This window comes from Trachurus japonicus, chromosome 7 (assembly GCF_045865225.1).
Source record: "Trachurus japonicus isolate A0001 chromosome 7, Traja_1.0".
In the NCBI taxonomy this organism is placed as follows: Eukaryota; Metazoa; Chordata; class Actinopteri; order Carangiformes; family Carangidae; genus Trachurus; species Trachurus japonicus.
The window spans coordinates 25901634-25914197 of record NC_140913.1 but is presented as its reverse complement, the minus strand read 5'-3'; the positions used below and the strand labels follow the sequence as shown (position 1 = coordinate 25914197).

The 12564-nt window shown below is 40.3% G+C and overlaps 1 protein-coding gene across 2 annotated transcripts in view; it reads left to right on the top strand.

Annotated features, from left to right (window-relative positions):
* Positions 1-12564, top strand: part of LOC146984893 (metabotropic glutamate receptor 4-like) — a 185625-nt gene that overhangs the window by 133951 nt on the left and 39110 nt on the right. For both annotated transcript variants that reach the window (XM_085782478.1, XM_085782479.1), the window contains 2 exons: positions 7134-7269; positions 11016-11170. In XM_085782478.1, the coding sequence (XP_085638604.1) occupies positions 7134-7269; positions 11016-11170 (291 nt within the window). The remainder of the gene's footprint in view (positions 1-7133; positions 7270-11015; positions 11171-12564) is intronic.

Sequence of the window (12564 nt, the reverse complement as noted above, 5' to 3'; positions counted from 1 at the left end):
CTGAAAAATTACTATAAATTAGGAAGCATTTGAAAGCAACAATGAGAGACTGAATGAACATTAGGAAAACAGTCTAAAACCTACAGTACACAATTAGGATGAGATGAAAACAAATATTCTAATATAATTTGTAATCACTGATGTAGTCAATAGGATGATTTTATTTGAGGCATCTTTTTGTTAGAATTGGTGGAGAAGTCCTTTCACAGAGACCATAGGAAGACATATCACAGTAATCACTTCAGACTTCTTTAAACCTATTTAATTTCACACATCACCATGTAGATGTCTTTCTTATTAGCATCAGAACATCTCCCCATGAGTACATTTGAAACCCATTATAAAAGACAACACAGCAAACTGGAAAATTGCAAATTGCCTCCCATCGTTTTGTTTCATCATATTCTCCTTTGATACCAAAATAATAAGCAGTGCTCAGTGCTGCTTTTTTTCCAGTGGTATAGTACAGCCAGGTAAAAGAGGCACGGTGTGGTTAGTTATCAAAAAGAATAAAAACATCAGAGCTGTTGAAATCTTTCATGTTATCAGCACTGATTACTGCTTTCTTCATACAGTATATGAGCAGGGTTACAGGACTGATAATTAAACTATAATGTAGGGAGATTTTTGTAACAACATCTAATATTGCTGTTGTTGTTGTTGTATTCACTGTGACTGTGTGATTATACTATCATTATTTGACCTTTGATCCCCGACATGTTTTGGCACAACTTAATTTACTCCTCAGTTTTTTCCGTTTTAATTAGAGTTAGGTCACGATGTCTAAGATCACCGCCTTCAAAACATTTACAACATGACTCTGTGAACTAGCATTTTAGAATATATTGCTGGGTCCTTATAACATTTTGCCTCCTGTTTATTAATGAATGATATGGTCAGATACAGTTTCCAGTATTATGCAGAATAATTAAACTGCCATAAAATCCACCACTGGGTATATCAAAAGTCAAGATCAATAAAAGAGGCCTCTCTCTCTCTCTCTGATCATGCTGTATACATTTAATCAGTTCCCCAGTACAAATATGTAGTAACACCAGGAGCCAGACAGTGTGCATGAGTTTGTGTGCTGCTCAGTGATATCTGAGAAGGGAAACCTGACTCCTGACCAGCCTCATATTAAACCATATTTCAGCCTCATTTTCCCAGCAGCACACAGCAGTGAACCCTGAGGCTCATCACATCCAGGCTGACACTGCTCTCTGATATCAACCTGTATAGACTCAGCAAGTCCCTGATAAGTTGTCCAGGCTGTGCAGAAAATGCACAAAAACACATTCATGTGTTTGAAATCAATTTTACATGAACAAACTGGATGTTGTGCTCACAACACAACCTACATATGCTGGAGGACACTGATCAGATGAAGTAGGTACAGTAAGGGGTATACAGTATAAGCTAAAGAAAGAAACTGTAATGACATACAGGGGTCACTCATCTTCTCCAATCTGATATGAGAACCACTCATGGTTCAAATGAAATGCATTAAAATCTACCAAGTAAGTTTTTTAAAGAAACTGTATATTGTGGTCTGCCTCCCCACTTCCTGTCTCTCTCAACTATGCTATTAAATAAAGGAAAAAAAACAACAAAAAAAATGCATATTGTTCAGTTGTGAACAGCTGCTGTTATATTCATCTAAGCCGCTGCAAAAAATTTGCTAGTTTTGGGTATATACAGGGCTCAGCAGACTATAATAATTATAATAGGATATTATGCTGTAATTGGTCCCCTGAGGAGAAATTCATTTCTTTTAATCCACTCAGTCCTGTACAGCGAGGTGAGAGCACAGTGTCAGAGCAGTGACAGAACAGCGCCTCTGGGACGGCGGGTGGGGATTTATTGTCTCTTGCTCCAGGACACTTTAGCAGGGTGGTTCCTGGAACCGGGGACTGGACCTGGGCCTTTTTGGTCCAGGTTCAGCTTCCTCTAATGATCCAGGCCCACTGTTTCATTCTCTCACACACAGAATCTCACCCACCCACTTGCAGCTGTACTTCTGATAAGAGGGGGAAAACACAATCTGTAAAAATAGATAATGAACCCATATTTAAACACAGCACATCTAGGGTAATGTTTTGCTCCTGGGGCTGTTGAGGGATTGTACCTGTACTTTGTTTTTCTTGGCTAAAATAATTTCCATCCACCCATCTAGTTCCTTTCCCTCTCAGGGGCCTGAACGTGTCCCAGCATGAACTGGACGGCAGAAAAACATTTGATCAGGTTGCCAGTTTATCGCAAGCCCCTGATCAACTCATTTGCATAAATCATTTGGTATATAGTGTTTCTTAAATCAGAGGGGGGGGATTATCTCCCTATTAAGTACTATCCACATCACCTTGTTTTGGTTCCCAACATTTCACATTACTTTGATCTCCTGTGAGAAGATTTGTGTAATGTGAGCCGCTGTGATCACACAACTGTGGCCGAGCTTAGCTGTGCTGTACATTAGACTACTGGTCAGCAGCCAGAAAGTATATACAGTACTAGGAGTGGATTGATGGAGCCACATAGCTCTTCAAAGCAGATGGGAAATCAAAGCTGTGCGCAGCTCAAACAGGGCTCTCTAATTATTAACCGATTCTGTCTGTTGCCTAATAAATCATATGCTGCTGTGCAACCAGACTAGCAGCTAGGGCGTTAATGTTTTCATTCAATGTTGAAGAAAGTGACTATTTTTCAGGCCTATTGCCGCTGAAAATGATTGAGCATCAGTGCATAAAAAGAACCACTCGTTCAGTTTGAGTTTTCTGGGTTTTTTTTATGTCATTAATGTTGTTTGGCTGCAAATGATGCCTGCTTGTGTTGGTATTTGCACCGAGGACATCCCAATAAAGAGGCTATTTTTACACCTGCACTTTTGCCACAACGCCCACTTGGGTATATTTTGTGTGCTTCTGCATTACTGTTCACCGAGCATGGGAGCTGTGCTGCAATCAACCACCGTGCAAGGGAATATTTAATGTTTATGGCAACACTGTCTCTCCCACTGGTGTCAAACGAGAAGGAATATTAGTGTTGTGAGCTATTAGGAGAGCAGAGACCGAGGCTGACGATGGAAGATGCAAGAGAGGTGGCTCACAGTCTCCTCAGCAACAGATATTTTTAGAGGTGGATTTTAGACGAGGCTCAGATGTTTAGAGTGGTATAGGATGAAATATACCGCTCATGAAGTTTTCAGTAGCAGATGCAGACGAACGGATGCTTCAGTTTGGCAGCACATTTAATGTTTCGCTTCATACAGAGGGATTATTGGAGTGTTGGCACAGTGCAACAGGTCATCAGGATAATGAAAGAAAAGCTAAATAAGTATGAAGATTAATGAATTATTATTTTTCACCTTCAGCAGGAATAGGGTATTCGTTTTGATTTTAAACCACTGACTGTTAATCTGCAGAGATAATTTTTCATGTAATTACTTGTGCATATCTACAATTAATCAACAAATGGTGCTGCATGTCTCTAATGACACACACAGTAAAGTTTTTTTTTTCTCTGGACTGCCACACACTGGTAATTAATTGCTTTTTAATTGTTTCTCTTTATGTTGTTGTGTTAAAGTAACAGAAGGTAGGAATTGGTCAGGTTGAGTCTGGTGGGAGGTTGTTTGGCCACAAGACACATGGGAGTCTTAAAGTGGATTACATTCTGTCCAGTGGTGAAGTGGAATCTTACAATGTGTTTTATTGAATCAGATTCCTGTAAAGAGATTTGTTTCCTTAGCTAAAGTTAATATGAATTATGTAATGAGCGAGACCTCTAATTACCAAGACCAATTAAAAGCCACTTAGGCTGTATTAAAATGTAATTTTGGAGCAGCTTGGCAGAGCAGGGCCGAGGTGTGAGAGGCTTTTCAGCATGCAAACAATTGATTGTGAAGAAATGTGCAGCATGGTGAAGCATGCTGGGAAAGAGGCGCAGGCTTAGCTACAGAAGAGAGAGGAAACAACACACACACACACACACACACACACACACTTCATACCTGGAGCAGGGACTGAATGTTTTGCCCAGTGGCTGCTCCCTGTCACTGGGTTTGAATTGAGGTCCGTGACTCGGGGGACCATGTCTTTGACCATTGGACGCTTGGAGAGGAACGGATGGACAGATGCACGGATGAACGGATGGTGTTAGCAATAAAACAAATTGCCGTGTCCAGCCTTCAACTAACAGAGCTACGACACTGGGGCTCATGGAGGGCTTTGTTGAATGTGCTTCAACTCCCAGAGGTTGGCTTCTTATCCCCAGGCCCCCCCTCTCCTCTCCTTTCCTTTTCTCTCCGGGGGTTAAGCAGTGCTGCAGTCTGCTGCAGGTGATGTGAGAAGGAGAAGAAAAGCAAGGGATGAGTGCTCTGCTTCCACACAGCAGATGCTGGGGGAATGGGGGACTGAAGTACCAGTGAGGCAAACACATAGAATCTGATGATTGATAGAGTCTCTGAGAGCAGAGAGCTGCTGCTGTGCTGCTGCTAAATTTCCCATGTGCCTGTCTGGGTAGTGTAAGTGTAATGACACAGAGAGGTAGACAGATAAACCTCTGCCTCACTTTAATCAAAGACTCAACAATGAGGAGCACGTAGATTGTAGAAAGATGCACAAACGCCGTCAGCTGAGAAAAGCTTCAATTGTATAGAGTCTGAGTCTTACACTCAGCATCACAGCACATGCATGAGCACAGGATGACGCACACATACACAGAATTATAAAACCCACGGTTCTGTTTCATAAATCTCAATCATTGCGGAAATGGGCACATGTGCCTGAGTTTCATTTCCACTCCCACAGTTAGTCCAAGAGGGACATAAACATGCCCTCAATCCACCATTTGCATATTTTTGCCTGCAACAATAGTTTTATCACCAATCAGTGAGAAGAATGACAAACGAGAAGCTGAACTTCACAGCGTTGTCCTGCTGGAGAGCAGTCGTCACTGTACGCTACTATTACGTACTCTGCCTCTGGCTATTTATAGCACATCATCATTGATCTGTCGCTGGTGTACAGGTGATTCAGACATCAGCATTTGTTTACAGGACAACCTGCATCACAATGTCAGTCACAATCAACAGATAAAAGGGAAGACAATGCCTTCAACATAAATTAAGAGTGATCAAACTGAGAATGCAAAAGTAATAAATGAAAATTAACTTCATAAAATAAACTTTGATCAATAGGGCAATAGAAGTTTGTCACTGCACCATTTCACCTCACAATAACTTTTAAACACTTCATTGAATATTTAAGTTCTGTAGAAGAGACTGGGAGTGATCTGCTGCTCACCTGTGTAAAATCAGGTCATTGCATTGATTGTCTTGTGTATAAGCATCTTTTTGTTAACACTCTTCACGCTCTGATGGAGACCAATGCCTGAAAATAGCTTTGACAATATGAAGTTCTACGAGCATCATTTGCTTCAGCGGTGTCTCACCTTTTTCCACTTTTGAACTGATTGAATTTTTAAGGTTGAGCAGCCATAAGGGATGCAAATTTGTTTGCTTTTTTTGGATATCTTTGTTTCTCCTCTCCGACACTCCTTTACCCTTCAACTCCTCTCATTGTTGGAAAACCGTAGTGTTTTATTATTGCATCCTGTCTTTTTCACCTTACTTTTCCATGTCACCGGGTCAAGCTTGAAGATGAAAAAGAAAAAGAAAAGTCCACAACTTGTCTGGAGTATGTTTGAGGAGAAAGCAAGGAAATAACCCCCCCAAAACAACACACAATAACAAGACATGGGCCAGTGAACACACAGGAGTGAGTCTTTCTCTAGTGGAGGGACTGCTAATCCATTAACCAGCCAAGTGAATGTAGAAGCCAGGACTGTTGTTTTGCAGCTGTGATTTGCAGGATCAGAGGAAATCCATACATGCAGCCTCTCTGAACAAAAAACTGCCCAATGAAATATAGTGAGTCCATGGGTTTTATGAAGAAAAAGAACACATCATTAAATTCATCCACAGAGTACAATCAAACAATAGCGCAGGGCCACTGACTGAGGCGCCGCACTGATTTAACCGGAAGTGACTTCTCATACCCATGAGCAAAGCAGTGCAACATCATTGTTAATACAATGGCATCCCCCTTTTCTTTGCTCATATTTCCAGTTTCCCAGCCTATTAGCATCTGAGCCGGGGCCAGGCTTTGTTTTATGGTGCGAGTCTGGCTGCTATGAACTGAACTAGAGGGTATTAGTCCTGCATTGATTGTTCATCGGGCTGGCTTTGCTTTGGGTCACGAAAGAGAAATTCATTAGCATGCACACATTCTCTGTGGCATTTTGGCAGAGCAACAAAACAGTTATCCTGACATGTTGCATTGGGAAATAACCTTAGCTTGTTGGTAACCGGGGGATGTCCCCTGCTGTCTTCAGACTTGTGTTCAGTACCAGAGCATCTCTAAGGGGGAGGACTCTTTTTATATTGATGCATGGGGAATTGCTGCAGTTATAGGTATTGTGCTGGCCAGCAAGGCAAACTAAACAAATCAATTTCATTGGACAGTACTGTAGGTTTACCAGCGTGTAATAAATTGACTGATTAAACTGGAAATTCAGGTTAATTATGTCACGTTCCTTTTCTCTTTCACTCTTTAAAAACTGGCTCCATCTTCAGCCAAGAAGCAGAATCCAGAAATAGAAACTTGTGTATTAGGACAATGACTCCAAATGAATGGAACCAGTTTTCAATTAGGAAATTTATGTACTTCCAAATGCTACCGAATTCCCCCGGCCTCACTGACAAGACCATAAACTGAATTGATGGGTTGCTGTGTCTTAAAGTTGCCCCTTGTGGTCCGAGGAAAGATTTTTTTTCTAATACCTTACTTCCCTCATGCTGTGAAATATTGCACCTGTACACATTTAATAGTGCATCTATCATAAAAAAAGTCCCAAGGACTGAAAAAAGATTTGTGTGGGTTAAAAAAACAAAAAAAAACTAGACTCCAACAGATGTCTGTGTGACCACGAGCTTGAGAAAGACTCATCTGAAACTACAGCATTAATATGCAGTTCATGTCAAAATCTCAGATAATGAGATCCGCTCTGATCTTTTATAGAAGACTAGTGGGTGTCTTTTTCTTTGTCTTTTAAACTTTTCTCTTTTGTCCTCCAATTAGGTGGCCTGTGCATTTCACAGTCGGTGAAAATACCACGTGAACCAAAACCTGGAGAATTTGACAAGATCATCCGGCGGCTGAGTGAGAACCCGAACGCCCGAGTGGTCATTATCTTTGCAAACGAGGACGACATCAGGTGAGCACAGTGGAATCCTAATTGCTGTCAATTAACATAACAGTTAACTTTACTTTCCTCAGCCACAGCTGGATGTGAGTTAATAACTTTTACCTGACTTTTTTTCCCCCTTAAGGTTTGATAAGTTGAGGTAAAGCAGCAACAGTTTGCAAAATCTAATGTCTAAAGTGATAAATGTTGTTTAGCCGTGTCTTTACCTGGGGCTGCCTCTGAAGTCAACGCTGAAATGTCACAAATGTCTCCTGTGTGTATAGAGAAATTAAATTGCCCTTTTCTGCTACCCACATGTTAATATTTATAAGTTATAAATGGCAGATATGTTTATATTTGTTGGTATTCACATTTACTTAATTCTTCTTAGAGAAGGCATTGTCACAAATGTCTTGCAAAAAAGGGAAGCAGTTTGTAAACACAAAAACACTGATCTAATGCTATTTAATGGCACAACCCTGCAGTCCTGCAAAGAACTACTACCCAATAGTGCTGCACTGTAACTAAGTACATTTACTAAAATATAGTTTTGATAGCTCGACTTGGAGTAAGCCAATCCCTACTGACATAGGTCAAAGGTGGGGGTACAACCTGGACAGGTCACCAGGCTATGACATGCAAACTCTATCCAAATATACTTTTGAACCAGAACCTTCTCACTGTGAGGCGACAGTGTTTCATCCAATAATATATTAGACATAGTAATATAATAATGCATAAAAGATATGATAAGATCGAATTTTCCCTTTATACTACAGAATTCCAGTTGCTCTTTACATTACTATACTGCTATTTCTGTTTTTTGTGGCTGTGTCAGGCAGGGGTTAACTGCTCTATTCTGAAACCATATCTTATGATAGAGTTGAATTATATTAAGTGGATTTACACTTAGAGGCATTTCTAATGGTGGCCCACTGCGCTTATGTCTTTTCTATGTGACAAATAGTTTAATCTGCTGACTCCATCTATTTGGACCTGACCATACTGTACAAAAGTACATTAGCAGTGTCCCTCCTTCCTTGTGGGGACAGAAATGTATCCATTTACATTCATTATCTAATATTAGCTTACGACAGACAGTGTGTATTAAGAGTTAATTAATTAGCCGTAGGCTGCATCAACACACACACATACACGGCACTGTTGTGGCTCTGTAAGGGAAATGTTTTCCAGCAACCAGTTTGTAGGCCAGTGTATTCCTAGTGGAAGTGGGCAGTGATTTGGGGCGGTCTCTTGATGATGACCAGGGCAGAAGTCCCAGTGCTCATTGACTTAATCCGGTCCTGATAACGGGTAATAGTCTGGATATATAGTAATTACAGAAAGCCAGGGGGATTTTAGCGCTGCATGCCTGCTCTATCCTTGAACCCAGCCAGTGCGAGCTGGCCACAGTCTAATAAGAACTAAAACATGCCTACGTGGAAAGAACAGAGCTATGATGGAGCTGTTTAATGTGATACTAAACTAGTTATATAGTTATGTGGTTATTACAAATAAGGAAAATCATTTTTGGTTAGGTTTCATAATCTAGCTAGGTAGGTGGGTGGAAAAGAACATTGCCTCATAACATCGAGTAAGACAATCACAGATTGTAATAAATAAATAAAAACAAAAACTAATCAAACTAATTGAATTAAACTGCTGCTTGTTTCATACTGCCATTATGTGGAATTTAACATTTAATCTCTCCACCAGATTTATACTATAACACAAAATTAAACATGTAATTTTGACCTTTTCATTGCCTCAAACTTTTAATGGCATAGGGAGGATAAAATGTCAGGCAACACTTAAAAACTTCTATGATGAATATTTTTACATTAACACTAAATTAATGGGTTACAAAGCCAACCCACACAGGTGATGCAAATAACAAAGTAACTTTGTTTCAGATTAGACTATGGTTTGACTGAAATATTATAATAATTTCATTCGCAGTCAAGAACTTAAAGCAACACTTACCTTTCTGGAAATTTTACACTTGTCTTTGTTTAAATTAAAATGCTATTAATAAACTGATGGCAAACTAAAATGTTAAAGAAATCCACCAGAGATTGAAACTCGTCATTCTTCAATTCTTATATGGTTCTGAGAAGAGTCTAACCAAGATGATCCGATCTGAGCGTCCTGAACGTACTTACGCAACCGCTCGGGTACTCCTCTCTCCACCCCCGACATGGAAATAAACGGTTTTGTAAAACAGACCGACAAATGTGGGCCACCACTTCCACCTCCAGCTGCTCACACAGGGAAATAAGGCAAGAAAAGGAAGACTGTTTCTGAAAAAGCCACCACCAAGAGAGAATTTGATGCAGCAAGAGCCAAAACTCGTGTCAACATTGCTCTGCTTTTGAGCGATGGCAGAGACTGTTGCAGCTTCATCCTGAGCTAAAAAGGGACAAGATGGTCACGGAGTTTCTGCTGGACAGTGTTGTCATATGTTAACGCAGGAAGTCACATGTGTACGGCTGTACCGATGTAATGTGTTCAGTTTGATCATGGGGCAGTAAATCTCAGTCCACTCTTCTCGCTGGTGGGATTATTGTCCACTCCAATAATACTTCATGATGGCATTATCTTCCTCGTGCATTTCCCGTTACCGGTAACATTACTATCTAACACTATATTATAGTATATTACCTTGCCAACGCACACAGGAGAGGTGCATGGAGGTAAGGCAGGGGGAAGAGGTGGGTGGGACTTTGGAGGGAGGTGGAGTTTTTGATGTTCAAATGTTTTCAACATGCTGTGTGAAATGCCAGAAAGGTAAGAGTTGCTTTGATGTAAGTTGGGAACTCAACCTGGGCTGTCAAAGTTTAAAGGAAGCGTATACGCCCCTCCACGACCCCGACGACACACCTTCACTTCCCAGTCTGTTATTTTTATATCAGACTTGTCAGACTGTCAAGTCATGACTCTGTTATGTAATCTCCTGACAGTGGGAAAATCCATTTCTTTCATTTTTCCTACATGGAGCATATAATTGCAATTTTTGGAGAGATGACTCTGAGGAAAACCTTTACCAATCAAACATGAATCTTTGAGGTGATAAAAAAAAGGTAAAGAGACATAAAGTTAGTTGGATGACTCACTGCCCGCCCACTCCACATTCTACAAAAACCTGTAGTAATTATTTTTACAAGGTTATAATGTCCTTCTTCATGCAAGTCCTAAATTAGATGTTAAAGCACGCTGCCATGTGAAAAAAGCTGATGTGTGTACAACACAAAATGATGCTTAATATTGATTTTTTGCTCTAGCATCTTTGGGGTAATATCAGGCTCGGCAATGCTTCACATGCCAGGTGGTGGCTGTGTTTAAATTTTATGTTGCTGTGCTCACGCTTTCTTGATGTAACTCTGCTGCTACAGCAGAGCTTGCAGGCAGTTTTTTACGACTCCCCGAACTTCCTTCCACTGGCAACAAGCCTGGACAAATGTGACCAGAGTGTCATTCTGCCACAGCCAGGAAGAACTCCCCTGCACCGGGAATGGATACAGCCTCTATGGAGGCTTTACATGTCTCCTAAAGTGCCTCAGTGCAACTTTGTCCACACTCAGAATAGAATATTCTAGTCATGTAATCAGCTGTACTGTATGCCAGCTATGAGTCCTCTTTAATAGGAACAGCCTTTCAGAGGTGATATGTGACTATACTGTATGTGCAATGGAGAATAACAGTAAACAAGTGAAAACACTTGACAATGCAGCATTACATGGTCTAATTATACATCACTCTTCTTCTCTGTCCTAAAGGCGGCTCCTTCAAGCAGCGAAGAAGGCCAATCAAACTGGCCATTTCATCTGGGTGGGTTCAGACAGCTGGGGCTCCAAAATCTCCCCAATTCTGAACCAGGAAGAAATGGCAGAAGGCGCCGTCACCATACTGCCCAAACGACAGTCCATCAGAGGTATTCAGAACAATTAGCAACAATGTGTCTTGATTCTTTTGCCAATTATGGGTGGGAAAGGATACTGAGATCACTAAAGCCATTACTGGTAGCACAAGCCTTTGTCAGTGTCAAGAGTTGTGGCTCAATTTCCTATCAATGTGCAAATAATTATCATTATTCATAGTATTAGAATAATATCTAATTTAATTTCACTGATCAAAGTTTAACATACATGTATAAAACTACATATAACGGAATAGACTTTGGAAGTAGGGATGCGGGGGGAGCACTATGTGTTCCTCCTAAAGCCTTGTTCCTGGTCTCTGTACACATTTTAGCTCTGACAATACGGCCACTAACGAAGCCTGCAGAGCTGTGTTAGGAGGAGAATGAATGCAGCTGTTAACATTGATTTCAATACCTACAGGAGTTTAAGATTAAAAAGTTGGACATGCAGCTTATTTCTAATGTCCATTAGTAACAAAGCACTAAGTGTCAGTCTTTTGTCTGCATTGTATGCATTCATTTCCTTAGCCAGTGTGTAAGTGATGAAATGCACTATTTACAGTATGTTGTTTGATGTAGGCCATTGGGAGAGGAGATGTTTTCTGGAGTACCTAGTGTTAAAATGTAATTAAACTCTTCTATTCTTACAAATTGCAAAACACTGCAAGCTACTTACTAGTCAGTGAAAGATCTTGTGAAGGAAATTGGGCCTAAATGTCTGACCTCTAAGGTGGGGGTACAGAAATGTACAGCGCCCCCCAGAAAATAGTTCCAACGTCCCTGTATAACGGATGCTTACAACACTGACCAGTGCACAAACACACAAACACACACACACACTCCGATCTGCTGATTGTGTCTGACGGAGGAAGAGGTCGATAGTCAGACAGAACACTTTGCTCAGTTTCTTAGTCTGCTGCTTTTTATGGTTGTAAATAGGACTTTTAGACAGTCAACAAGAGAGAGTGAGAGAGGGAGGGAGACTGAAAGACATAAACAACCATTATATCACTGTGAATGCTCTGTTTATTTAATGTAAATAATTAATGCTCTATTTGTGATGACAATTAATGACGGTGAAGCATGAATTAAGTTGTCAGAGTAAAGTAATGGCTTAATGTAGCACTGTGAAAACAACACAAATGCAGAGTCCAATGTATATTTCAGTGCTATTAAATGATTACATGCTATTCAAAGGCTTTTGTAAATGTTGCAGAAATGGATTTTTACATAATGCTTTCAGAATCTCATGGATGCACAATCCCAAGTCAGCCAACTGAAATGAGAGTCCTTCACATTTAATTTCAAATATCCAATATTATTTAGCCACTGTGACTTCATTTGAACTGACTCTGGTATTTTATTTTATTTATTTATTTATTTATTTATTTATTTGCCTGCTTCTT